The 25714-nt window shown below is 40.7% G+C and overlaps 1 protein-coding gene across 7 annotated transcripts in view; it reads left to right on the top strand.

Annotated features, from left to right (window-relative positions):
• SHROOM2 (shroom family member 2) overlaps positions 1-25714 on the top strand; it is a 125589-nt gene that overhangs the window by 88255 nt on the left and 11620 nt on the right. For 3 of the 7 annotated variants that reach the window (XM_065073552.1, XM_065073546.1, XM_065073557.1), the window contains 4 exons: positions 1346-1446; positions 18809-19567; positions 23255-23806; positions 24711-24891. In XM_065073552.1, coding sequence (XP_064929624.1) covers positions 1346-1446; positions 18809-19567; positions 23255-23806; positions 24711-24891 — 1593 coding nt within the window. Of the gene's footprint in view, positions 1-1345; positions 1447-10002; positions 10234-10258; positions 10868-15976; positions 16038-17802; positions 17882-18808; positions 19568-23254; positions 23807-24710; positions 24892-25714 lie in introns of those variants that run through there. The other 4 variants (XM_065073564.1, XM_065073575.1, XM_065073597.1 and 1 more) reach the window with 4 other exon arrangements.

The raw sequence follows: 25714 nt of genomic DNA, 5'->3' as shown, positions 1-25714 counted from the left end.
TTAAATCTACACTACAGCAGCAAATGAAGCTGCTTAGTGTTTTATTGTACATTGGTTTGCTTGATTTAAGATACATAAATTTATTCCTTAGGGAGATGCCAAATGTCTCTTCAACTTGCAAGTAAATATGAAGTTAATTTTTAACTAAGCAGGGCCAGGGAATGGTTGGCAGGTGGCAGGGGAAGTAAACAGAGAAACCAAGTCTCTTAAGTTCTCTGTTTAAAAGATGTTATTCAAACTGTTGCAAGATTGCCTGATATAAGGCCTCATTGTGTGTTCAACCTGTGTTGAACTTCACCTTATGCAGGAAAATAATTGAGGCAATGCAGTTGTATATTATTTTTTCCTTTTTTCTTTTTTTCCCCCCCCTGTTGGTAAAAACATTGCATACATACATACACATCCCCATATATATACAGGGAGTAGAATGAAAATAGCTCAAAAAGAAACCAAAATGTTCATCTCTAAAAGTTGTGAACTCTTGGTGTCTCTAAGTTTTGCAAAAATGATTTTTCGAACTCCACATGCAGACTCAACTATGCAGATAATTTACTAGAATAGAGATCCCAAGCACTGGAAATAATCACCTGGAAGTTATTTTGAAAATTAAATTAACTAAATTACTAAATAATTGCCTACCCAGCAGAAAAATCATAATCTATTCCATATATGCATTTCTGGTTTATTAGTCAGTGCCTTTAAGTTCAGTATAGGGCTCCTGGGGCAAAAAGCAGACACCTGTTTAGGCACCTGGAAAATATGGTGATAAGTGCATTGAAGATGCTTACAACTGACTGAAGTAAATAAAGATGTTGTTTCGCATATGTGATTCAGATGATTCCAGTGCTAATGTGCAATTAAATTTCCTGTAGGTTCAGTGTTTGTAATGCAAAGCCATGCTTTGGGTGTGGTTGTTTGAAGATAGTGAGATAATAAAATTCTGGAACAGCGATGTTGTGTGTTTTACTGAGAAACTGAAGTACACGCTCAGGTATTCAAAAGCTGGTGTGTACTCGCCTCTTCTAAAATGTGAGCAACTCTTTTCTAACTTCTTTGCCTTATTTTGGGTTTTTGTCTTTGCCAAATGGAAGTTGTGAAGGTTTGTATAAATGTGAAGCTCTTCTGTAGGTCAGCAGAGCAGTAACTCGAGCACAGCCAGGTCGGCTGCGCAAGAGGTCACACAGCATTCTGTGCCGCTTAAAACCAAACAAGCTTAAGACATGCTGTGCTGTTGACTTCATGTATATTCAAATAGGGCAAACCCACAAATAAGAGGTTCCATAACCATAGATTTTTTGTGAGTCTGATGACTTGATCTCTTACATGTGCTATAAACCACTTTTAGGAAGTCTCAGTTGAAGTAAGGAGGCAAGCAGAGGATTTAAAGGAAGATGGGGAGCGTATTTTCTCTAAAGTTAATCCGGATGAAAGGAACTGCACTGTAAGGTAAGTATTTCTTAATTTCTGGCTTCAAGAGTTTTCTTATGACAACTCTGATCTGATCTTTTCCTGATCCAAACTGCAAGTTTCGCCATGATGATTTCAGACTTACTGCAATGTCCTTTTCCCTTCTTTTCCTTCTTCTCCCCACATACTTCAGTGTGCGTGATAGAACTAATGTTGGGACTGAAACGTATGGGGACTCTAAGTTTGAAGAAAATGTCAAGTGTTGAGTATATTACAGTTTGTTCAGAGCCAGATGATTCTTACTAGTGTGCATGAAATGATTCAGAATTTTTTTCATATTTATCAGTTACAGGGTTTTGGTGAAGGGGGGGAAAGAGGGCAGTGGGGAGGGAATGCTTGAGATTTCCCAAAGGAGTTTTCCATTATTATCCTTGGCAAAGAGAGCATGCTACTGGAACAGTAGTGCTGTAAATTGGACTTTTCTCTACTTGTGCATTTCCAGAATGCAGTACAGGAACAGAAGCCACCAAAAGTTGTTTTCCCATTTGATCAGCTCTGCTTTTCTCTGTTAGTTCCAGTTTTAATTAAACTGCACAGTATTGTCAGACCCTTTTCAAATGTATGACTGTATGCACGATGCAGTTCAGGTCCTTAAATATTTGGCACACAGGGGAGTGCCCTCCTGGCCCGCAATGTGCCGGAGCTGTTGCAGCGTGAGCAGCGATGTCAGCCGCAGCTGCTTAAGTGGTGTGTGGTAGCTGAGCTGAGGTTGTGCACACACTGCTAGGACCAGGTTTGATAGCTGCGGTTTTGGTAAACAGGGGTAACATACATATAAGAAAAATAATTTCTACAGGCTTTCTTTGTTTCTGAAGTGGTATTAATATCTCAAGAGGGGAAAATATGAACTGTAGCAAACATGTACTCCAGGAGCAACCGTAAAAGCTTCTAAACATTATTGTGGGTTTATTTGGTTGTATTTTGCATTACTTATTGCCCAGCTGAAGAGACCATCTGCTATTTTTCTAATTCTTTGTAGCCCTTTGTACCTACTGTAGGGATTTCACAATGAATAGCCCGTGAGGGTGTGAATGTGTGCGCAGGGGTGCGGAGGGGAGATGAGGCTGGAGTGGGGCGAGGGGGGAGGCGGCAGCACCATCAGCTGGGTGCAGACGTGCCTCTGTGGGCAGACAGCAGCTCTGGACGAGTGAAATGATTTCCATCCACCAGTGCTGAACCCTCGTCACAAAAGTGTGTGAATAATACTCCTACGCCAGCATTTTAGCTGTGTTTGTGCAGCACAATTCTTGCTTTATAATCACGGGATCCATGAAAATCACGTGACTGGGCACCAGTTAAGCTGCAGCCTATTTTGACATACTATTTCAGATGTAGTATTTGGCCATTTCACTGCATTACAGGAGGTTTTGTAAAATGGTCTCTTTGGCAGTCCTTCCCTCAGCACTTGTGTTATGCAGAGGGCTTACATGTCTTCCATATTAAAAAACTAACTAAATAAAATATCTCATTTGGACGTTTAATTCCTGTGTTGTTAACTACCACTGCATGATGATGAATAGGTGTCCTGTGGGAAAGAATATGTATTTCCATACGCTCTTCTTTTAACAAGGCATCCTTGTTGTCAAAAGGAGATGGATTCATCATGACATGAATTGATTTTATGGGTTTTTTGAGCTGACCTAGAGGCATTTAGTTTCCTATTTTTAAAAGCTAGCAATCTGCAGATGACTAGCAAATCTACCTAATCTGAGGCATATTCTAGAACATGAATATTAACCAAACCTGAGGTCTTCCTTGTGGTCATGTTTAACACTTCCCTTTGAAAATTTGGGTTTGGATTATGTTGCTGATGGCCCTTATTTCATGCTGCTGAGATCTGCGTGCTGCAATTGCCTTTGTGCTGCCGAAGCCAGCGCGGCCATGCTGGGCACAGGAGCAGCCCTTGGGCATTTGTGTGGGTTGAATGTGCAGTAACCCTGCTGTGGTGTCCCCAGTGCCTCCTGTGGGTGAGAGGCTGTGTCCAATGCTACAGTCCACCTCTGGCCTCCCCCCCTGCTACAGTTGCTGTGCCAAAAAAAGAAACAAAACAAATTTAAATAAATTTTGAATGTTTACTGTTACAGCTTCCCTCATTATTTTCAAGAGAAACATGAGTCTCTTTAATGCACTGAGCATAGAATGAAAAAATATTGGACTATTATAACAGCAAATGGTTAAAAACAAACAAAATGTGCTTGATAAGTGTGGTTTTTTTTTTTTTCTCCTGGGCTTTTTGCTTCTGGTTCATTTTGCTACAGAATTGTTTTGGCGCAAAACCTAAACTGACATTACTTCTGAAAGTTGGGATTTATTTTAAAGTTGATGAAGATAATTTGTGAACTCCTTTCATCTTTGGGCTGTGTTTTTCCCATCTGAGGTTACTAAGTGCTTCCAATGAATTCAGGTTGTTTCATCTCCCTTTTTAGAAAAGCTACATGTTCTTCCGAATTGCAGTATTTAATAGCTTGGAGTATTATTTTTATATGAAGAGAAAGCAGTGGTCCATAGTAACCATTATCATCTCTCATGGAAGAACTAAGCCACTCTTATTATGAACTTACAGGCATGCAAACAGTCATCTTACATGAGCTGAATATTTTTATACTGAGGCTTGATGCAATTTTAAATATGTTTTTTAGCTTTCAGACTACTTTAAAAGTGTTACGCAAGTCGGATGATCTGTAAAACCAAAGTTGATGCTTCTTGTTTTTAAAGATATGACTCTTTCCATTTCAAATTAGTTACAAAAGCTTTTTACAGATGTAGAACCTGTCACTCTTTAAACATCTCTCCTTCTGTATTTGCCAAATGACATACACTGGTTATATAATTAACTTCCCTATAGATGTCTCTACAATTTCTAAACTGACATTTCCCCTTCAAATGGTTGAAGATGGAAATTTGTGCTCTTGCCTGTATTCCATGGCTTCCTGCAGGATGACACAGAACACATAAAAGTCAATGTGCATCAGAAGAATAGTGCTTTGTGATCTAGTTCTTAAGATTGCCACCTACTAGCTGTGTTCACAGCCATTGTTCTTGTTTCTTTTCTAACAACATTTGACTTGGATCTCTATTAATTTGTTTCTGCAATGTCTATGAAAATCACATTATTTCAAAAAGTGAAAAAGGATTTATGAGAGCACAGGTTACGGAAAATCTTTCAACATTTAATAGGCGTCAAGTATGGGACCACAGCATGACTCAACTCTAATTAGACACCATAAGATGTTTCTTTTAGATCTTTTATGCCTTACTAGTTGCTCTTCTCTCAGCTCTTGAAGACGGAGGAGCAGCCTTTATCATACAAAAAACAAATAAATAGTCATTCCTTATGCCTAAATTGACCTAAATGCCCAAGTTTAATGTTCTTACCAGAACTATATAAGCAAAATATTTTCACCTTCTGACCTTTTCCTCTTGAGGAAGAAATGGTGTAATCTTGGCCAACTGCTTCCTTACAAATCAGTGAAAAATTACTTTGGCAAACAACTCATGCATGTATTGACAAGCTTCAATATTTTATGGTATGAAAGAGGTCTAATTTCTCTTCTATATATTTCACCTACAATGGTTGTCAATTTTCGCATAAATTCCTCCTAAAAGAAAGAAATATTTCTTATCAGTTTGCTAAGTACAGAATGACCTAACAAGTATTTTGTAGGAAATAAATTGCAAAATGTGCATGATTACTTTGTCTAATGTGCAGTGTGCTAACAATTTCTAGATTCATTTTATTCAAGAGCTGGTAAAGTGAAGTGTTCTCTCTTTAAAATCAATTTAAGTATGATAAGGACTGTTACAAAGGTTTAAATGCTCTTTCTTGAGGGAGATTAGTGATTCATTTAAAGGGAGAAGAAAACATGGTTTTCATGCACCCAGAACCTGCCAGCTTGGTTGAAGTCATGCTTCAGATATCTGAATTCGTAATGATAATGAATTTACATGTGAAAATGCCTTCTTGCATGAAGTTAGAAATAAAAAAAAATGACAGTTTTACCTTCCCAGCAAGCTGTATGCAGTTACTTGTCATCATCGGGAAGAAGCACAGGAGAGTCAACCTGCATCCTCACAGGCTCTTAGGTGTTAACAAAGACTTCAAGAACTTGAGCTGCTGAAGCCCTTTCTATTTACATTAGCATTTATTTTTTTCATTAAGATATGGAAATAGGCATCTATTGGACCACTTTTTTTGCCAATGATGTTACTGTGCATATCAAGCAGACTAATGGATGATACAGTACAGTCTTGGGCTGTTTTAAAAGTTTATATTTTGTCTGAAACTGTGAAAACACTTCTGTGGCTCTTCTCATGCATATAGAGGCAAGAAAGAAGATAAAGTCCTGCAGCATCTATTCATGTGTTAAGAGTCCCCTGCCACCTTTCCTCTCCCTTAGATTTCTGTAAATACTTTTAATTAGTACAGGTTTCATTGCCATGAACCTGTGTCTTTCCAGTGTGCAGGTCTGTGTGACTGACTAATAACAGCTAAATAAATATCACACTTTGAGACACATGAATCACAGACATATGAAGGAAGTTGATGGAAGTTGATTTTTAAGAACAGTCATGCTAGGGTAGGCTGAAGTTCTACCGAAGCAGGTTTCCTTTCTCTGACTAAACAGTAGCAGATGCTGGGAGAAAACAAAACCAAGGCAGACAGGGAGCTGTGCTGCTGGGTGTTCTTGCCCAGCTGCTGCTGCTGATCTGCAGCTAAAACCTGTAAACTGAAGTATTTGTGGTGAGCAGCCCATGATAAATTTTTCTTTCAGAAAAGTGTCAAACTGGTTTTGGACCCACATTGGCTTTTGACATGCATAGCTTTTTGTGCTAATGCACTGTGAGGAAAAGCATCTCTTCTATGGGGAGTGGGTGGGGTGTCTCCTCTGAGAAAGCTGTTGTATGGCTTTCCCAGCCTGATTTTCTGTGTCTTTCCACGTTCCCATATGTTCCTTTTGGAGCAATGGGAGAACTGCAACAAAATTAGGGTGCACTACGAGTTCATTAAATAACATGATGTTTCCTTTATCTTGACTTTTTTTTTTTTCCTGCTGTGGAGTACAGAGATGATACATTCATAGAACAGCCTGCAAAATCCAGCTTTCCCTTCCTGCATACTAATAACATCATTATATATGTTGCTGAGGTATAGGACAAGCTATCCTGTGGATTACTTTGCATTCATTAAATCTGAATTTCATCCGTTTTATGGCCCATTCACTCAGTGTTAGGATATCCTTGGCTTATGTCTTTGTTACTCAGAATAATTACCTCATGGCAGCAACTGTTGCCACCTTCTTTTTCAACCCTTTTGTAAATCACCTAGATAACCAGTTCTGTTAATCATGCGATGATGCAAGCGAGGACTTTGTCTAGTGGCAGTCAAATTTTTAAGAGCCTCTGGTGAGAACAAATATATACATACGTTGTTTTATTAGGATCTTCTAAAAATCAAAATAGTCATCAGGATCATTGTTTTCCTCGTATGTAGTGTCTCTTCCTAAGAACAGTAATGCATCTGAGACGTGGCTTTTCTGCATGAGCCCAAATGATTCTTTGTTGTTTTAACATGCTTGTTAGTACAGCTGCTAAATCTCTTCGTGTGATTTCAAAGAATCGTAGAATACCAGGTTGACCTGTTGATTTAATTTGGGTGTTAAGTTTATGGTTCTGAAATTCTACAGATTCATCATGAATATTTTTTTAACTCTTGCTCTTTTTCTCTCATTCTCTGTCTTCAACACTCTCATACCTTCCATCCCCAGACACTGCATGTGTCACTTTGTTCAAGCAGTTGCCCAAGCATCAGATGAATGGGTAGTTGTGCATCACAGCTGCTATTTCAGTGATTTCCTAGGGGAGTTTCAGGTGATTATCATATAGTCCAGGTAACTCATGACTACCCACTTAATGGTGGACAGCATCTCAGAAGAATTCCGTCATAGACTGTTCTTTACTCACAGAGATATATGTTAATTTTCTTCTGTGACCTTATTTTCTTTGTATTCTTACTGTTGTACTTTTGGCCCTATTTCGGAGCTGCCTCATTTGGGTAAGACTTAATTCTCTGGAGTTCTTTTAATCACTGTTTAATCCAGCCTTTGGAGGGGACAGAGGGACCGGGGAGGGAAAAGGGTGGTCCTCTGGGGTTTTTGGTAGGTGCTATGCCTCTTTTCCATGTTTCATATATTGTATCTTCTGTCTTATGTTATCTCTTAGCATTATACCATCTGGTGTGTTCCTTTTAAAAATACTCCTCTCATGTATGTAAATGCCCTTTTCAAAATTGAATGTCACAATGTGGATTCTTGATCTTTCAAGAATGATTAATCCACATACATATGGCCACTGGCACAGGGTAGCTCTTCAAGTAGCACAGTCTTGAACCAGATTCTTCCCGTACGTCAGGATCGAGACAGGAGTCAGCTGATGAATTGTCCCACTTGGAGTCTTTTCCCTCTTGTTGTCCATTTTGAAACTTTCTGATTCTTTGAGCTCAGAGACACGTGGTTCTTCCAGAGCATCCCAAATGCGTTATTTTGTGATGTAGGATGGGTTGTGGTTAGATGAGAGGGCCAAACCTCGCAGGCTCCTGCCGTTGCGCTCCCAATGGTGCTGAGCCCCTCAGCTGTTAGGCGCACATCCCGCAGGTCAGTGCGATGCTCCGCTCTGGCTCACCAGCAGCTGCTGGGGCTCATTAAGCTGGTGCTGGACTGGCTACAAAGTGTGGTTTACACTATGCTACAGTAATGTAGCTGCTTCTCCCCCAACCAGTTTGCTCATTCCCCACACCCTTGAAAGTATGGCTTCTCCTTCTACCTCTGCTGGGTGAATTTTGAAGCCCTGTTTCTAAACTTGAAGGTAGTTACCCCACCTCACATATCCCCTTTTTTCTACTTCCAGCTTCTTATTACTGAGTGAAGTTTCTTTCGCTTAGTTGCTGCTGGCACATCTGTTCTCCACTGTGCGTGCAGTGACGGCTTAGGGGTATGTGAGGCCGCTGTGGTCTGATAAAAGGAAGTGTTGGAAGGTGGTGGCTTCTTACGGAAGGTTTCCTCCCCTGCCCCCAAAAGTAAGTGTTTCCAAGTGTGAGAAGCTACAAGAAGTCCAAGCTGTGATTCTGAAAGTACTGAAATTGGGGGCAGGTGAGAGGGATGGCACAGAAAAAAGTTCACAGAGAGAGAAACAGAGATAACTTTGTAAGCTTGGGTTCTTTATTGTGTTCTGGTTTGGTTTTACTGCATTCCATGGAAGAGGATTAGAATGAAAACTATCTAAAAACTTAAGTTTTTGTTGCACCTCTTGAAATCCAGCGGTGTTCTTGTGGCTATTTTAATGGTAACAGTTGAGTAGGGAGATCAGAGGTAGTCTAAGATATAGTCTCCAGTGGTTATACTCATAAAAGCATCGTATGCTGATGTATTGTAGATTTTATTTTCCCCTAAGTGACTTGATGAAATGCATCTTTGGAACTAGATGACTGATTTGTCTCCTCAGTGCAGCAGTTCACATATTTCTAATGTGTGGAGTGGCTTTACAGTGTTCTGGCCCTAAAAGCTAGCCTGTGAAATCTTCACCTTCTGCTGTAAGCCCTTAGGCAGCATGGATTGTGATTTGCTATCACGCAGGAGGCTGTTTATGCCAATAAATTTGAGTAAAGCTTTGTGCTAAAAAGTAACAGCTACAACTTCCATTTGTCTGCCTGGAACAAACAGACTTGCTACAGTCTATTAACCAGTTGTGTTGTATTAGGTAAACAGGTGAGTTTTGTTGAAGTCATTCTCTCTGTCTTGAAATCAAATAGACAGCTTTGGGAGATAGAAAACATTCAGGGGAGGGGATTAACTGGATATCAGTGCTGTATCATAATATCTGACCACTGTATGTGATTTTTACGTGCAGTTTAGGTAACATTTTGCCCTTAGAGTGGTCACCTTTAGAATTATCTTTTCATACATATTAAAGCCTTATCCACAGTTGCTCTAATAAGTCTTTAATGTGTTCTTGTAGAAGAACTGAAAGGAGCTTGAGCTTTGCCCTGATGAAGGCTGTGATGCCTTTGGTTTCTAAAGATGGAGCGTGGGGGTGGTAATTTGCTCATGCAGCATGAAAGCATTTCGTTCCTTCCCTGCAGAATCTCCTGCAAGAGACAGCGCCTGTGCACACAATGCATGCAAAAAAATTCAAGCTGGAGGGCTGTTGATCAAGACTCTTCTCCAAAATTAAAGACTTGCTTATTTGAACATTGTTCAGAAAGGAGCCTGGTAGCACGCTGATCTTTTAAAATAATTTTAAATATTTAACAGTTGTGGAACTGTTGTTGCTGAAATGCCAATCGTGATTTTCACAAATGAAAGGAAAACCCCTTAAAAAATTAAAGGACTTTTAAATTTTTCTTTTTTTTTTTTTTTTTTTTAATAACCAAATCCAGGCGGTGGGAGAGGGGGAAGGGAAGAGCTTTGAAGTCTCTGAGATCTTTTCCCTGAGGTCAGAAGTTTCTGATGATGTAACATACAATATAGACCAAGCCTTCACTTATCAAGGTTAAAGTTGACGGAGCTTGTATGAACTTGTCAATCATAGGAAGCAGGCAAAAACAAGCCAGCTGTTGTGAGGCATGGCTTTGAAAATCCTCTGTGTTACAGTAAATGAGATGCAGAGGTTGAGACAGATTCAGTTCTGCAAGGCTTTCAAACTGACTGCCACATTTGCAAGGATGCAAAGCTCACGTATCCCGTGAATATGGGTAAACAGCTGTAAATCCTGGTAAGATTGTCTTGTCTTTTAGTGTTAAAGCGCGAGAGAAATGGCTAGAGGCGTGTGCCTGAATTACCTTTTTCTGTCAGTTCTGAACAGAATTTTGTAGGATTAATTCATACAGTATTTCTTTTGTTCTCTAGTGTCTTTGAGTACAGGCTGTGTCTTCTGTCACTATCAGCAGAAGCTACAGTAGCAAATTAGGAAGGATACAATGCTTGGTACAGAATTTTATTTTGCTTAGCATAACCGACTGCTCTGTTTGCTGATAGATTGGGAGAACAGGGGGAAAACACGAGTTAATTCCAGCTAGGATGCTCTGTGTGCATGTGCTCGCACACGCACGCCGTTTTTAGCAGCTTTTGTTTTCACAGTTGGCATCACGCACACTGGAATTAGAAGGCAGTGCCTTTCAAAAATATTTTGTTTTCTGGACTGAGGGCTGCAGTGCCGCTGTTGTGGCTCGGGGTGCCAGGCTCGGGGTTCCTCTCGGCCAGGGGTGGTGCGAGAGCTTTTGCATCCTGTCATTTTCCTGGCCAGCCTGTTCCCTGGAGCGCAGGCTCGCACCGAGAGCTTTTCCATAGCAGCAGGAGATATTAGCTGGGAGCGTGACAGGAGTGGATGTGACTATTGGAGGCAAACGGTGAGTGTGGCTCTGAGTGAAAAGGTGGCTATTGAAGTGGGTGCATATGCATGATAATTAATTTAAATAACTGGTTTTGGGTTGTGGGGTTTTTTTCCTTTACAGAATGAATTGGTGTTTGCCTGAGAAACCCAGGTGACCCAGCTATTATTCACAGTATTTCATTTTATAGCGTTTGTTACCAAATTTTTGTTCAGCTGCAAGCAGCTGGTTTTGGTAGTAACAGCAACAAGAATATAGCAACAGCATATCAGAAAAAAAAAAGTCTAGATGTAAAAAAAAATCAAAGGAGAGGCAACTGGAATGCAGGATTGGTTTTTGTTCTAGTAAATTAATAAAACAATCATTGTACTTTGAGCTTTTTTTAACGTGATTGTGAATTCCTCATTAGCACTATTGGAAAGTATTGTCTTTTGTCTCTGCAATGGTTGCCATTTGTGTAATATGATGGCTCTTGTTATACTGTTGGGATATTCTGATGATTGAATTCAGTGTGTAAGTACAGAACACATTATCTGGTTGACTTAAGTGAGTAAAGTCATTTTAATTTCGTGCAGGCAATCCCCTGTGTGCTAGGATAGGCATGCAATAGATAAAGCAAGTAAGAATACAGCAGTAAAGGTTATTTTTTTGTCATTGATTTTTTGATGTGCAGTGGAATGGAGGAGGGGATTTTATTTTCTGAACTAAGGAAAAGAAAACATCCCTTCCTCTGCTCTTTCCCACAGGATTTCACCCTTCTGCATAAAGGCCTCTATGCTGTTTTAAGAAATTTAATTTTAATGAGATTTGATATTTATTGTGGGCCTATGCATTGTGCTGCTACCCATGACTGACTGGCCTACATTTCATCCGTCAACATATATTTGCTTATGTACTGCAGAATTGGAGTGGGTCTGTTACAAATTTGTGATTTGCATGGGGAGAGAGGTAACATTTTTAGAAGGGGAAAGAATGTGAGCTGAAACCCTATTGCTGTATGTGCTTCTGTGCAGGCAGGACAGGAGAGATCGACAGACTGGCGAGCAGCATCTGTTATCATATTGCATTCTGCGATAAAGCCAGGTGATAAAGCAAGGGTTGTTAAGCTGGAGTGACATTTCGCTTTATCACATTGGATGCAACAACTAAGCTGTATTTAGTGTGACAGACTAAACAGATAGCTGCCATCAAGGCACAGATAATGTTAACAGGCACATTCTAAGGCAGAATTGGAAAACCAAGACTCATATCATGATAAATAGGTTGTAGTAACAATGTGGTAACAATGATGTGCCATGGGCTATACTTTGTGAAATATCTGCTGGTTTTCAACTTTCAGTTGTCCTCTTAAGTGTATCAAGGATCCTTTTTTCCTCTCCCTTTTTTCCTCTCCCTTTTTTCCTCTCCCTTTTTTCCTCTCCCTTTTTTCCTCTCCCTTTTTTCCTCTCCCTTTTTTCCTCTCCCTTTTTTCCTCTCCCTTTTTTCCTCTCCCTTTTTTCCTCTCCCTTTTTTCCTCTCCCTTTTTTCCTCTCCCTTTTTTCCTCTCCCTTTTTTCCTCTCCCTTTTTTCCTCTCCCTTTTTTCCTCTCCCTTTTTTCCTCTCCCTTTTTTCCTCTCCCTTTTTTCCTCTCCCTTTTTTCCTCTCCCTTTTTTCCTCTCCCTTTTTTCCTCTCCCTTTTTTCCTCTCCCTTTTTTCCTCTCCCTTTTTTCCTCTCCCTTTTTTCCTCTCCCTTTTTTCCTCTCCCTTTTTTCCTCTCCCTTTTTTCCTCTCCCTTTTTTCCTCTCCCTTTTTTCCTCTCCCTTTTTTCCTCTCCCTTTTTTCCTCTCCCTTTTTTCCTCTCCCTTTTTTCCTCTCCCTTTTTTCCTCTCCCTTTTTTCCTCTCCCTTTTTTCCTCTCCCTTTTTTCCTCTCCCTTTTTTCCTCTCCCTTTTTTCCTCTCCCTTTTTTCCTCTCCCTTTTTTCCTCTCCCTTTTTTCCTCTCCCTTTTTTCCTCTCCCTTTTTTCCTCTCCCTTTTTCCCACTCTCATTATTCAGTATTTATTATTCTTTTTGTCTTAACACATGCTTCGGTTTTAAGACTGTTTGCTTCAGTTATGCTCCTGTGATGCTGCTTGCCATCATCTGTCTCTTCAGACCAAAGCAATGAGCAGGTGTACTTCTTAGCAGTGACTTATGACTGCCTGTTCCTGAAGTGGCCATTATGGTACAGTCATCATGGTGATTAAATTATCTGTTTTCTGGAGGATCCTTTATTCTATGCATTTGTCTTTAAAGGTTCTAAGTAGTTTTGTAGTCCAAGTTCTCATTTGGTGTCTTTCGACTATGCTCCCATGTGTCACTACATGGTGGGTAGGGCATGCTGTACTGGCTCAGATGCAGTGCTCATGAGAAAAATGGACCACTGGTAATACAATTGCCCTTGTATTGGATGTGAAAATTGTGGTGCTCTGGTGTCAGTGTCTCCTTGGCATTACAATAGTAAAAACAGTTTGAGGGTTTCAAAACCTTTGGGGTCCTGGAGCCTCTGAAAGAAAAAGCATGTGGGACTCAGATGGGGATTTAGGTACCTGATAGAAGAAAGATGTGTGCATGTGAGTGAAGTGCTGACTCAAGTTATAATCCATACAGGTCTCGGGCTTGGTTCAGTTGGCAAACACAAGTGTCTGGTGAGACCTGAGATAGCCCAGAGTGTCCCACTTGGCTTCCAGCTTTCACCTCTTAGGCGAACTGATGCCTTTTAATTTTTAAAGTTTCTAAAACGGTGTAAGACACCTGTGTTTGGGTGACTAAACTGATCACCTAGTCATTGAAACCAATGCATGATTTGCTTGTAGAGATTACCTCAGGGCGAGCTGAATCTATTAGATTGCATTGACCATATCAGTATTGATTAAAATGTGGTATTGGACCTCAAACTTTGATTAAATTTTGAAAAATCTTACCCTGTGGGATCCTGTTCTAACTTTGTGGCATCCCATTGTAGTCTCAAGCAGAACTACTGGCTAAAAGAAACTACTCTTTATTTGCAGACTGTTGCCAAAGTAAGTGCTTTTGGATCCTGCTGTGCCAAGTGCCAGGCAAATACACAATGAACACATAGTTTCAGCACATAAAGTTAACAGCTGAAAAAGTAGCGTAAAGAAAAGGGCTCTGCCTATAAACAGGGGTTTGGCATAGGCAAGGACTGTTTCACAGTTGCTTTAAGCCACATAATTATCTGGCTTGAGCCAGATCAGTTCCTTGATCCAGTTTCTTGTGGAGCTGTACAATTCCTACTGCTATCACAACGGAGAGAGCAGGAAGACAAAATCAAAGCGCGCTAAGAAGGAAACTGCCTCTTCTGGAAAAATATCTGCATTTAGATCAGTTTAAAGGGACTGCAAAACTGGGGCCTTAATTATGAGGGGGCTGTTGTTATTGTAGGATGAGGTCTCTTATGGAGGAGTCTTACTCAGGTATGAAGGCCTTTTTCCAGTGTAGCTTGTAGCTTTTGAGAAGGAATTTAAGCTAAATCAGAAACAGCCACTCCATTTGCTCTCTTTTGCCAGTAAGTTAGTGCAGGAGACGTTTCTTACATAACTGTGCTTTTATGTTTTATGGTGAAACTTTCGCACAGAGGTCAGGTCTTAAACAAACGATGCATTTTTCAAATGTTGGCTAATGCATTTTTGCAAAGCTTATCTAGTCTGGGATTTTAAAGTTGGAGCGTCTTGGGGCACTGTTTGGCTTGGCCTGAAGTGTTCTCAATAAACTGTAAATTGGACAGATAAAAATCAGACAAGCTGAGTTGATCGAAGTGACTTTCATTTACTGAGATATAACATTCAATCAGATAATTCTACTGCTCTGTCCAGATCGAGTAAAATCCTGAGCATGAGGCAAATGAAGGAAGTGGTTTGGGGTTGTTTTTTATGGCAACCAAAAAATGTTATCCTTCTGATAGGCATCTATACGTAATGATTCATTTTGGTAATCGCTCATTAACTACACTGTCAGGCTCCTATTAACACGTGCGTGTATGTGTATATATAGCTCTCCATAGTTTAACTTGCATGCAAGAGTTTACATTACTGTTACCTGTCTCTAGATTGTTAGAATATCCTGTTGTGTTATTGCTGAGGGATCTGGGGGTGTCCAGACTGGGGAGAGAAGGCTGATTTCCCCAGTTTAGTGTTTACTTAGCCTTTACATTTCAGTCATGAGCACATACACCCTTGAGGTGACAGAGCCAGAAGGAAATAGAGAGATGCACTTGTCCATCTGGGTAGAAAATACTCAAGTGCCATTATGGCGATAGACATTTCCACCCCCGTGCTGGTAGGTGGTGGTGTTGTGTGGCTACGGGCATTCTGTGGAAGGTGCAAGGCATGGAGCAGAGCTCTTCCTGAGCTCACCCAGCTGCCTCCTTGGGACAGCTGAGCCAGCTTCTAAAGGAGAGCTTCTCGAAAACATGCAGAACTCATTTTTGTAATGAATCAATTTATTCTTTTCATTCAGAAGCATATTTTGGGTTTTGCCCCCCACCATTTAGATTCTTACACTTAATTCCCTTTATATATCTTAAATACCCAAAGCACGTACAGTAGAAAAGGCTCCTGTTAGCGACCTGTACTAGACTCACCCTTCCTGTGTAGCACTTAATATCAACAACATAAGTCTGTTGATGAATGCTTCTTTTGCAGTTCAGGTTAAGTGGGCGATGTAAGTCGTCTGACAGTCATAAGCTGTAATGTCATCATGTGCCCGGGATGGGGAACGACGCAGTGTGAGCTTCCACAGTTCTGTGGCATCAGGAAGGCTCTTGGATTTGGAGAGTTGTGGCGTTGTACCATGGGGATAGGTGACCTTTGGGTTTTGAAGATAACTTACGAGTTCAACGTTTTTGATCGTGCCTGGTTTGTTATCTAGAATGAAAGTGGTAATTAAGTCAATTTTCTTGTTTCCAGATGACTGTTCTATCTCTCTCACTTTGTGATGTTTGGTTATAAATGAGGAGTTCCTTTCAGTGGTACCTTATCCCATTTCTGAACCAGCTGTTTTTGTGGGCATATCCTTACATGAAGCACTGAGAGATTTAAAATAGCTTAGTGGACTTCTTGGTATTGATAATAATGTAACACCTTTGCAGGTTCTTGCCACTGTGTTCTCCTGGGGCTTGAAGCTTGCTTTCTTTTCCTCCTTTCTGAACAGTAAGCTTAAATCTCTCCAAAATAACGTGATAAGCATGTTTTGCATGAGAAACCCATTCACACTGAATGCAAACTAGCCTCGGTGTTAAATGTAGCCACCTTTCCTCAAATCCATTTCCTGGCACTGCAAAATGCTTGATTAATTTTGTGGAAGCTGTCTGAAGGCACGGATGTAATATCTGAATTTTATCTCCACGTCTGCAAATGTAGCATCTCTAAATTTCTCCATGCTGTGATTCTTTATTTCCTGTTACTCTATTTTAGAAGGTGACAGGACTACTAAAGCAGTCATTGCTTTTGAGCCAGGGTAATATTGAACAAATTTAGTTACATGCTTTGGATATGTAAACGTGTCAGATCGGCGGCATCCTCTGTCCTGTTTGCTTCCACCAGCACACCCACTCCTGACGTGCATGCAAAGTTCAATGTATACTTTGCAAACTGGCTGAGGTGGTGCATGTGATTCATGTTTTTGTGACATTTTGTGCCGTGCCCTTGGTTCTTCTGTGCACCTAAGTGCAGCTGTTACGCTGCCTTACATTATGGCTTATGTATGTGAAGATTAATAGGGAGGCCTGAAGAATTTTTTGTCACAGGTTAACTAGGGCAAAATTGTGCTCTGCATGTGTTATCTAGACAATGAAAAATGCTGATTTAAACACAGTGTTTTGTACTTAAGCCCAGCAGTTTTCGTTTGGTAAATATTTCCACTAAAATTAGTGGAACTTTTTGTTAATACAGTCCTGGTTCTGCTTACATTGAACTCAATAGGGAAAACCAGCTGATCCTAGAGATGCCATGTAACCAAATCTGAGTAGCATTGGTCTTTCTGGCCATACATCAATTTACTTACCAAAACTATCCTTCATCTAGTGTTAAAATAGGAGTCAATAAATACTGTTTTGTAAAGCAGAATCAACTCTGAATTTGTCAGATAACTTGAAGTTGTCTGATCCAGCTATTCTTTGTTAAGTTCAATATGAAAAGATCTGAGTTTAAACAGTATTCAGCTCCTCATTCATGTTAAATTGAAATTTTACCCATTAAAATTGAATATTAAAATTTAAGAATTCACATGAGAGAGAGAGAGATTATGTACATAACTGTGCAGGAATTAAACTCTGCAGAAGCCATCTCTCTTGGAAGTACAGTGCTATTTTATTACTGACATGTAAAAATCAGTGTGAAGTACACTTAATAAAAATCTCATATGCTAGGCAGTTAATGACAATGTCCAGGGTTTTTTTAGAACTTTCTTCTGTAAGTCCTAAAACATCACATATTGAAGGACTAAAAACCAATAGTTTTGCATGTAGTTCCATTGTACAAGTGTGAAAGTAGAACCCACGTCTAATCGGTTGTCTTCTCACAATACTTCACTTTAAAGATTCGTTATAATTTCATTTAAATAGTAGGGTGTAATTGCTCCAGTTTTTTTTCTTCCTGAATTTTTAGAGGACAGTAACCTGTTACTTACTTTATGTGCTTTCATCTCAAAGTTCGTTTTCATACACACTGGTTTAAACTGTCTATAGACTATTCTCAAAAGTGGTACAGTAATGTTAATAACCTGTTTGCAAGAAAAATTCAAGTTAACCTCACTTTACAAATAAGCTGGGAAAGATGCCTCTTTCGCAGTCGCCTGGAAAGAAAGCTTGGGCAATGCATGTCTACAGGCTTACTGTCTCAAAATACAGAGGCCAGCGCTGTCAATAGCATAAATTATATTAGCAGTTCTCTGAGGCCTTTTACTTCTCTGTTGCAGCTTCTTTTCTAAACTTACAGTGTCTCTTCAGCCTCCTTTAAGCAGAGAGCAAACCTGTCTCCTCTCAGGGCTTTCAGAGGTACTTGCTTTTTTCTGCCTTCTGTTTCTTTCCCAATTTGTCTTTAGTTGATGAAAACAAATGAACTACGTGTCTTGTGGCAAAGCTAGAGCTGCGAAAGCCTGTTTCCTGGCTAGAGAAATAGAGAGTGTAAAATTGGAATAAACCGAAAAATACTTCTAAGATAAGGCCTTTTTGGCCATTGTTTGTCACATGTGCTGACAGGGCAAAAAAAGTTCAAGTTTAAAATAAGCCTGACTGAAAAATACTATTATTTCTAAATTTCCTTTTCTGCCTTTTTTTTCAGAAGATATTAATTTTCCTTTACCCAGTTTTTTTAGCTTCGGCAAACATTTCGTTTGCATTCATTTCATTTTTCACCAGCTATGCAAAAATTCAGTCTCCAAATTCAAAATTAAAGTTCATGGTGTTCAGTTCACGTTTAAAATGGCACTGAAGTGTTAAGGTTGCATGTAGAGAAGAAGCTTGTTTTCCACACCTCATTGCTGACTCTGAAACAAAAGGAAAATTCAACTTTAGTGTAGGATTCCTCTTCTCAAGACAGTTTTACTTGCTACCAGAGCAGAAAGAAACACATTTGCCCGTTTGGCTGTGCCACACACATCGGTGCTGGAGATGTGCTGTGCCTTTGGCTGTGCTGTGCACATTGCAGCGCCCTGGATTACCCGAAGGTTGTGTTGCATCCTGTGGCACCCCAAACCCCAATTTAGCCTGACGTGATGCTTTGACTCATCACATTAGATTAGGTACAGTGGGTGTGTCCATATATGAGAGGATGTTTTTGTGCTGTGCAGTTACCATAGGTGGGAGGAGTTGGTGTTAAGTGTTGGATGTGATCTCAGGGTTCAGGCTTCCCAGGTCGGTGCAGTGGCCTCACACCGAAGGAAATAAATCAGCAGTGCACTAACAACATGTTCTTCTCTCTAGGCAAGCTGACACAGGGGCCCTGAGGGAAAACCCACAGGAGAGGAGGGATCAGCTGGACCAGCATTTAGGCCACAAGTGGAAGGCATCTGTCAGACCTTTGCATGCGCGAGAGCCTCCGGTTCTGCCTCACGAGAGCCGGGGCAGGTCTGGGACGTTGCCGAGTGATTACAGATACTCTCAGGAAAACGTGAATGAGAAGAGCAAGGATCGCAGCCTGCCTCATCCCCCCTGCTCTGAGCCACAGACCTTGAACGAGAACCACTCCTGTCTGTCCCAGGGCAAAGGAGAGGAAAACCACAGGGTAGAGCCAGCGTTGCTGAACAAGAAGCGTGGACCTGCTCCTCAGAGGCCACCACCACCTACAAGAGATAAGTACAGGCGACCAGATAATTCTGCACCATTGCTCGGCACCTCTTCTGAATCCCTGCTGGCAGTACCCAGCCGGCCCTTCCCGTCCTCATCCCCCAGCTCCACTGAAGCATTTGCCAGTCGCTCCTCTCTCTGTCAGAGTCCTGCAGCTTTCAATGGAAAACTGAAGAGTGCTAATCCACAGCAGCTCCAGCAAGCCTCATCCACGGAGAATGTTTGTCAGCACTTAGAAGAAAAAACGCACCTTAGGTCAGAGTCTGTATTATCTTCCAAATACCGGTATCTTCAAAAACCTGCCATGGAGACATCAAGGTCCCCTTCTCCTCAGTTTGCACCACAGAAGCTCACTGATAAACCTCCTGTGTCTGTACAGGATGATAACCCAGCCAGGTACTAAATGTAACTCCTGTACTATTTTATTAACATTTCTTGCCCAGTTAGACCTTATTAATGGTTGACTGTTCATTTCCTATACTAAAAGCACATTCTTTTGTTTCATTAAGTATGAGCCATCCCAGCATGTCCTAAAGAGGCCTCAGACTTGTGTGAAATTCCAGTTGGTGCCATTGAAGTCCTTTTACTGGTCTGTGGTTTCTTTTAGTTGACTGATACTGCTCAGGTGTCCCAGCGGGCAGTTAGTAGAAAATGAAAGGGGTGAATTCAAATGGATTTTCCACTGAGAGTCTGGGCAAAATCAGAAGATTCCCTGTCATCATTCCCCCACCCGAGTCTGTGCATGAATACAAATCAATGTAGGGACAAAGCAGAAGTGGGAAGGGAAGCTGTATCCTTTGTGAGAACATCTGTGTTGAAAGTGTACATAGACACTGACAAATCATGACTGGTTTCATGTTGCTTTTACAATGGAAGATGACACTCCAGGTAGTCTGTGGAGGGGTCCGCAGCACTGCTTGTGCTGAGATGTGCTGAAGATTCAGCAGTCGAACATCAATCCTTTCCCAGGCTGGATAAACTCAATTAGACAAACTGACTGAAATCAATTAATTGCTGTGTCTTTTGTATGCTGCTAACATCATAAAAGGTTATTCTCGCTCAAGAGAACAAACTCTTCCAGGAAGCTCAGGAATCTTAGTTTTCATAAATCCTTCAGCACCGTAGCTCATGGTTAAAGAATTAAAACCTCTGAGCTGCATGAATGGAGAGGTTACTTCTCTGAGCAGAAGTAGTTGGAATAGTTTTGCTCTAATGTAAATGGTTGAAAAGACGCAATCATGCAGTTCTCTGGTGTGCCTTATGACACAGAAAACATGAATCACTTCTTTTCCTAAACATGCCATGATTTTTTTCCTCTTGTAACCAGAGGAAAAATATGTATTTCATCCTGCAGTGTTTTTAAGATTAAGTAATAATGCAGTTTACCATGAGAAGCGCAATGTCATGTGAACCCTAGCATCTATGTGGAAAGGTAGATAACAGTGGTAACTTCCTTAATGTATTGCTTTATACATAGATAGTAAGAATGCATAGAAAGCTAATTGTATTCATCCTTCTCTTTTCCCTAAGCTTTAATGTTGAAGTGAGCACTGAGGCATGCCTAATTATGTGCATGTATCTGAATGATAATACATTTAACCTTGAAAATGTCAACCTTTTGTTGACATTTAAAATACTTAATCTCAGACAGTTCTTGTTTGTGCATAATGCATTATCCTCAGTTAAGAGTTACGTTACTTAACAAAACAGGTATGGCAAAAAAGGAAAGACATGCGGGCTATACCTCAGAACTTTCCATATGGTATTTACCATATGGGATTTATTTCATACAAGCAAAATATGTCAAGTAGAGTTATCTTAATATCCAATTAATTAGGTTTGGTTTATTACTTCTGTTGGCTCCTTACATATGAGGTTTTGGATACGCCAGTTTGCGTGCTGTGGGCATCTTGTGTTTGATGGTGTCAGCATGTAGCTGTTTACTCTTCTTTAAGAAAGGTGTCGTGCTTATCAACAGGATAACCTGAGTGTATAGGGCTTCCTGCAGTGTTTTAGGTAGAACAGTGTAGTGTGGGGAAATATTGGTGTTGTACAGAACCCAGCTATTTCCAAAGATGACTGTTTAGCAAAAATAAAGATTAAAAGAGTGCATCAGTAGATGTGCATCAATAAATTTCCAGTAAACATACACTCAGGTCAAGGAGTAACTCTGCTTGTGATTGGAGTCAAGCTGCATAATAGCCACATGCAGAGTTGCTGCAAATCCAAATCTCATGCCACAGTTCCACAAATGGAAACCCTTCAGAAACCAGGAGGATAGTGACTGCAGAAACAGAATTTCTGAGGCACCTGGTGCTGAACTGTCCTTGCTCTGTCTGAAATCAGTTGACTTAATCATGCCTTGCATATCTGAAAATCTTTTACTAGGCTAAGAGGAATGAATGTACTCAGATTCTCAAAACAAATACCAGGCATTTTAGGTAAAGAATTGCAGCCATCTCGCTTCTCTTCCAGTTGCCCTACACACACTTATGCACGCATCTTGTATTTCCCCCAAATTCAAAAATGTGTTCCTTTTCACAGTCTGGTGGAGTCCGAAAGGCATGGGCTTTATTCAAAAGCCAGCAAAAGAAAGGGTCTGGAGCAGTGGCAGGGCTGCCCCTCGTGCCGCTGCAGCCAGGCAGGGAGCTGGGGCTGAGTGGCAGACACAGGAGCAAGCACTTGAAAATGACAGTCTCCTTGAATGGAAACACTCCAACAGAATGGGAGTGGTGGGAGGCATTCAGCACGGGCTGGAAAACCTGCCCAAAATTGGATTAGTATGTCAAAGCATGTCTGCAAAGCACTTGAGGAAAGTAAATACCTACTGGAAGGCTGCACATTGATTCAGAAGCAAATATACCTTTAAAATATAAGATACAACTTCTGAAAAATATGAAGTCAAGCAGAAAAGTACAGCATAATAAAGTATAAGTTTATTTTTAAAGAAAGTGACACACCCACGCTTAGAGGGGAAGAGCCGTAGTATGTCTTGCTCACTTATCTGGAAGGCAGCAAACAACCCAGCCAGATGAAACTGGATATTTTAGCTAGTAGGCAATGTTCCTTTAGTTGATGTAGAGCTTCCAAACCCACATTATGACAATAATTTTAAACTTTCTGCAAACTCAAAACCACCAAACTAGACTTCAGTTTCTTGCATGGTTTACATACAGTACAGATGTTTCAGTAATGTTATTTAACATGTTATTGTCCAATTTGAAAATATGAGTTAGTCTCCTTTTTGAATAGCTTGCCATACTGAATGTCCAAGGTGACCCTTTGTGCTATGCAGTACACAAATGTTGCTATAAATTTCCTTTAAAAAGGGAGTATCCAGAATTGTGTGTTATCCTCTTCAGTGGCAGTTTTTTTTGCTTTAAAAACTAGGACACTGTGGTGGGGTCTATTTCTTCAACTTCCGTATCTTGTGTGAAATTTTATAAATACAGTTGTTTGTTTTTTGGCTTTTTTTATATCATGTAATTAAGATTTGAATGATTTCCAGGTTTTCCATGTGTGATTATTTGTTATTCTTGTAGCTCTGCAAAGATGTAGCCTGCAGCATGCTTCCATCTGGTCTGTTGTCTCTTCCCTTGGAAGAGCTGGGAATTGATGTGAGGGTATCACAAACTCCCCAGGCAGCTAAGCCGCCTGTCAGGCCAAAAGCTGAGGCCGCTGTTGGATCTGTGTGAGGCAATGAGGTTGAGCTCCGGGCACGTTTTAATCCGTATGTGTGGCAGCAAAGGGGTAAAAGTTGGTTCATCAGCACTGTCTCAAATCTGGGGCCTGGCTGCTGAGACTGGACCCTCAGATTCGTGGAAACAAAGAGAAGTCCTGTACCGTGAGTATTGTGCAAGGCTGATTTTTAGGATTACTTACAAATGAATTAATACTATGTAAAATGTGTGAGCAGAAAAGCAAACGTGTAGATTTAAGGTTTGAGATACAGTGCAAGGGATATTCTATTACCTGTATCTCTTTATCTACCTTTTTTGTATTTGGGCTTCCCCTCTGATTTGCAGTTAAGAATTGAGATGTTAGTTCTTCCATTTCTAAAGATGAATTTTCCATATTTTCCAGAATTGAAAAGGTTATAGACAACAACACTACAGTGAAAATGGTTCCTATCAAGATAGTTCATTCTGAGAGCAGCGCAGAGAAGGAGAGCCGGCAAAGTCTTGCCAGTACTATGGAACCTCCTGCTTTACCCAGTGGTTTGGAAAAGGACCAAATTAAAACACTCAGCACTTCTGAGCAATCCTACTCACGATTCTGTGCCTACACCAGGCAAGGTGTAGAGCCAGAGCCAGAAGCCAGAACCAAACCAGCTGACCCTCAACCAGCTGAAGAACCTGGGAGCAACTTGAAGGACAGCAGTGCTGCCCCACCAGCAGTCAGCTATGTAAAGGCCAAAGAGAAGACTCTTGAAGACTGGAAGTCAGAGGAACTAGCCAGAGAGATTGTGGGAAGAGATAAGTCTCTAGCAGACATACTGGATCCTAATGTGAAAATAAAAACAACAATGGATCTGATGGTTGGAATATTTCCTAAAGATGAACACCTCCTAGAAGAAGCTCAGCAGCGCAGGAAGCTCCTGCCAAAAGTTCCTTCTCCAAAAATTTCAGAGGACAAGTGAGTATTACTTTCCGTAGGCCAGCGTTTCCTTGTAGGCTGCTGTCTGAAGTGTGTCGGTTTTCCGGGGGGACTGAAGGGGAGGATCTTCTGCCGTTGAGGTTTGGGGCTTTTCAGAGCCTTTTCCATTAGGATAGCAGTCAAGCATAATACTGCTAGTGATGCCATTAATGACAGAAAAAGAAGTGGTGTACAATATGAGAAGTTTCCCAGGACCTGGTTGCAAAATATTTCTGTGAGAACTGAAGGAATAGTTAACTTCTCCCTTTTCACAGCTACTAGGTATTTTACAAAAATCTAATAACTGGATGGAGAAGGAACAGTATTTTAGCTTTTTTTATGTGATGAAAATTTATAAAGGCAAAGAGGACATGAGGCGTTTCCTGGCAGTGAATAAGAACGAAGTAGGAAAATATTTGAATTCCATTAAATTCCATCCATGTTAGTGTTCTGTAGTCCTTTTGTCTGCTTGATACGAGTTATCAAATTAAGTTGTAGCCTTCTTGAGAAGTTTGCGTGTAATTCCATAATCAAAAAAATAAATATGTTGTATTATCCCACATTCAGCAGTCTTAAAAAATACTCTCTTTGACACTGGGGTCTTTGTACTACTTAGTAAAATGTAACTTCGTGTTTGTTTCCAACTGAGATATCTTGGGTCCATTTCACTCATTGTAATGGTGAGAGGTCTTCTGCACTACTTCATTTTTAGCTTTTGGTGGGCACGTTCTGAGTTCATATAAATTTTCTTCACAACCAGTGTTTATTTATCCTGGTTTTGTAGATAATGGCTTTCTGTTGAACCCCCTGCTTGCTTGGTGAAATGATGGCTCTAAAAGACTGTTATTTCCTTGCAGCAATTAGAATGTCATGGCAGTTAATGAAAGTTTTGACTTTTTACCAGGAAAGAGGAGCAGAGTGCGCCATCTGCCATCTCCCTGACAACCAATTCTACTTACTACAGCACATCTGCACCGAAGGCAGAGCTGCTGATTAAAATGAAGGACATGCAGGAGCAGCAGCAACAGCAGCAGAGTGAGGATGATTCTGAAGACGAGCTGGATCATGACTTGTCAGAAAAGAAGGTAAAATGCCTTTCTAAAAGTGTAATGGGAAGCTCGTGGTTGCATGCATTTCATTAATGGTGAATTTGCTAGGTAAACACCCCTAAATAAAAGGCGTTATAGATGTACAGGATCACTTGGAAAATCTGCCCATTTTTTTAAGGGGGGGTTGGTGTTAGGTGTCCAACTGTGAATTTAGGAAATTCATATTAGGTGCTATTTGCAGCTCGATACACGTTTTAGAAGGTCCCAAGGGGAGAAGTTTTGGAGAGGTTATTTTCAAATATTGCTTTCCATTTGAGATTCTAGTGTATATCTGTCACTTGCTATATACAAAGAACCACTAGTGCTTGTGTATCTGACTGTAACTCACAGAATCACAGAATACTAGGGATTGGAAGTGACCTCAAAAGATCATCCAGTCCAATCCCCCTGCCGGAGCAGGAACACTTAGATGAGGTTACACAGGAACATGTCCAGGTGGGTTTTGAATGTCTCCAGAGAAGGAGACTCCACAACCCCACTGGGCAGCCTGTTCCAGTGCTCTGTTACCCTCACTGAGAAGAAGTTTCTTCTCAAATTTAACTGGAACCTCTTGTGTTCCAGTTTGAACCCATTACCCCTTGTCCTCAGTTGGAAAGGACCTCAGAATGTCCTCAGTTGGAAAGGAGCACAAGGATCGTGTCCAACTCCTGTCCCTGCAGAAGAGATTCCTTAGGAGATTTCTACCCCTGGTTCAGTGCAGGAGTGGGTGCCACTGCATTCGAGGGGGCTGTAGTGTTTTCTGTTACCGTGCTGTTCATTTTTTTCTCCCCCCCGCTGCCTCTGCCCCTGCTGCATCCAT

The sequence above is a fragment of the Columba livia genome, chromosome 1 (genome assembly GCF_036013475.1).
Source record: "Columba livia isolate bColLiv1 breed racing homer chromosome 1, bColLiv1.pat.W.v2, whole genome shotgun sequence".
In the NCBI taxonomy this organism is placed as follows: Eukaryota; Metazoa; Chordata; class Aves; order Columbiformes; family Columbidae; genus Columba; species Columba livia.
Note: the sequence above shows the minus strand (reverse complement) of the source record. Positions and strands in the feature narration are given on the sequence as shown.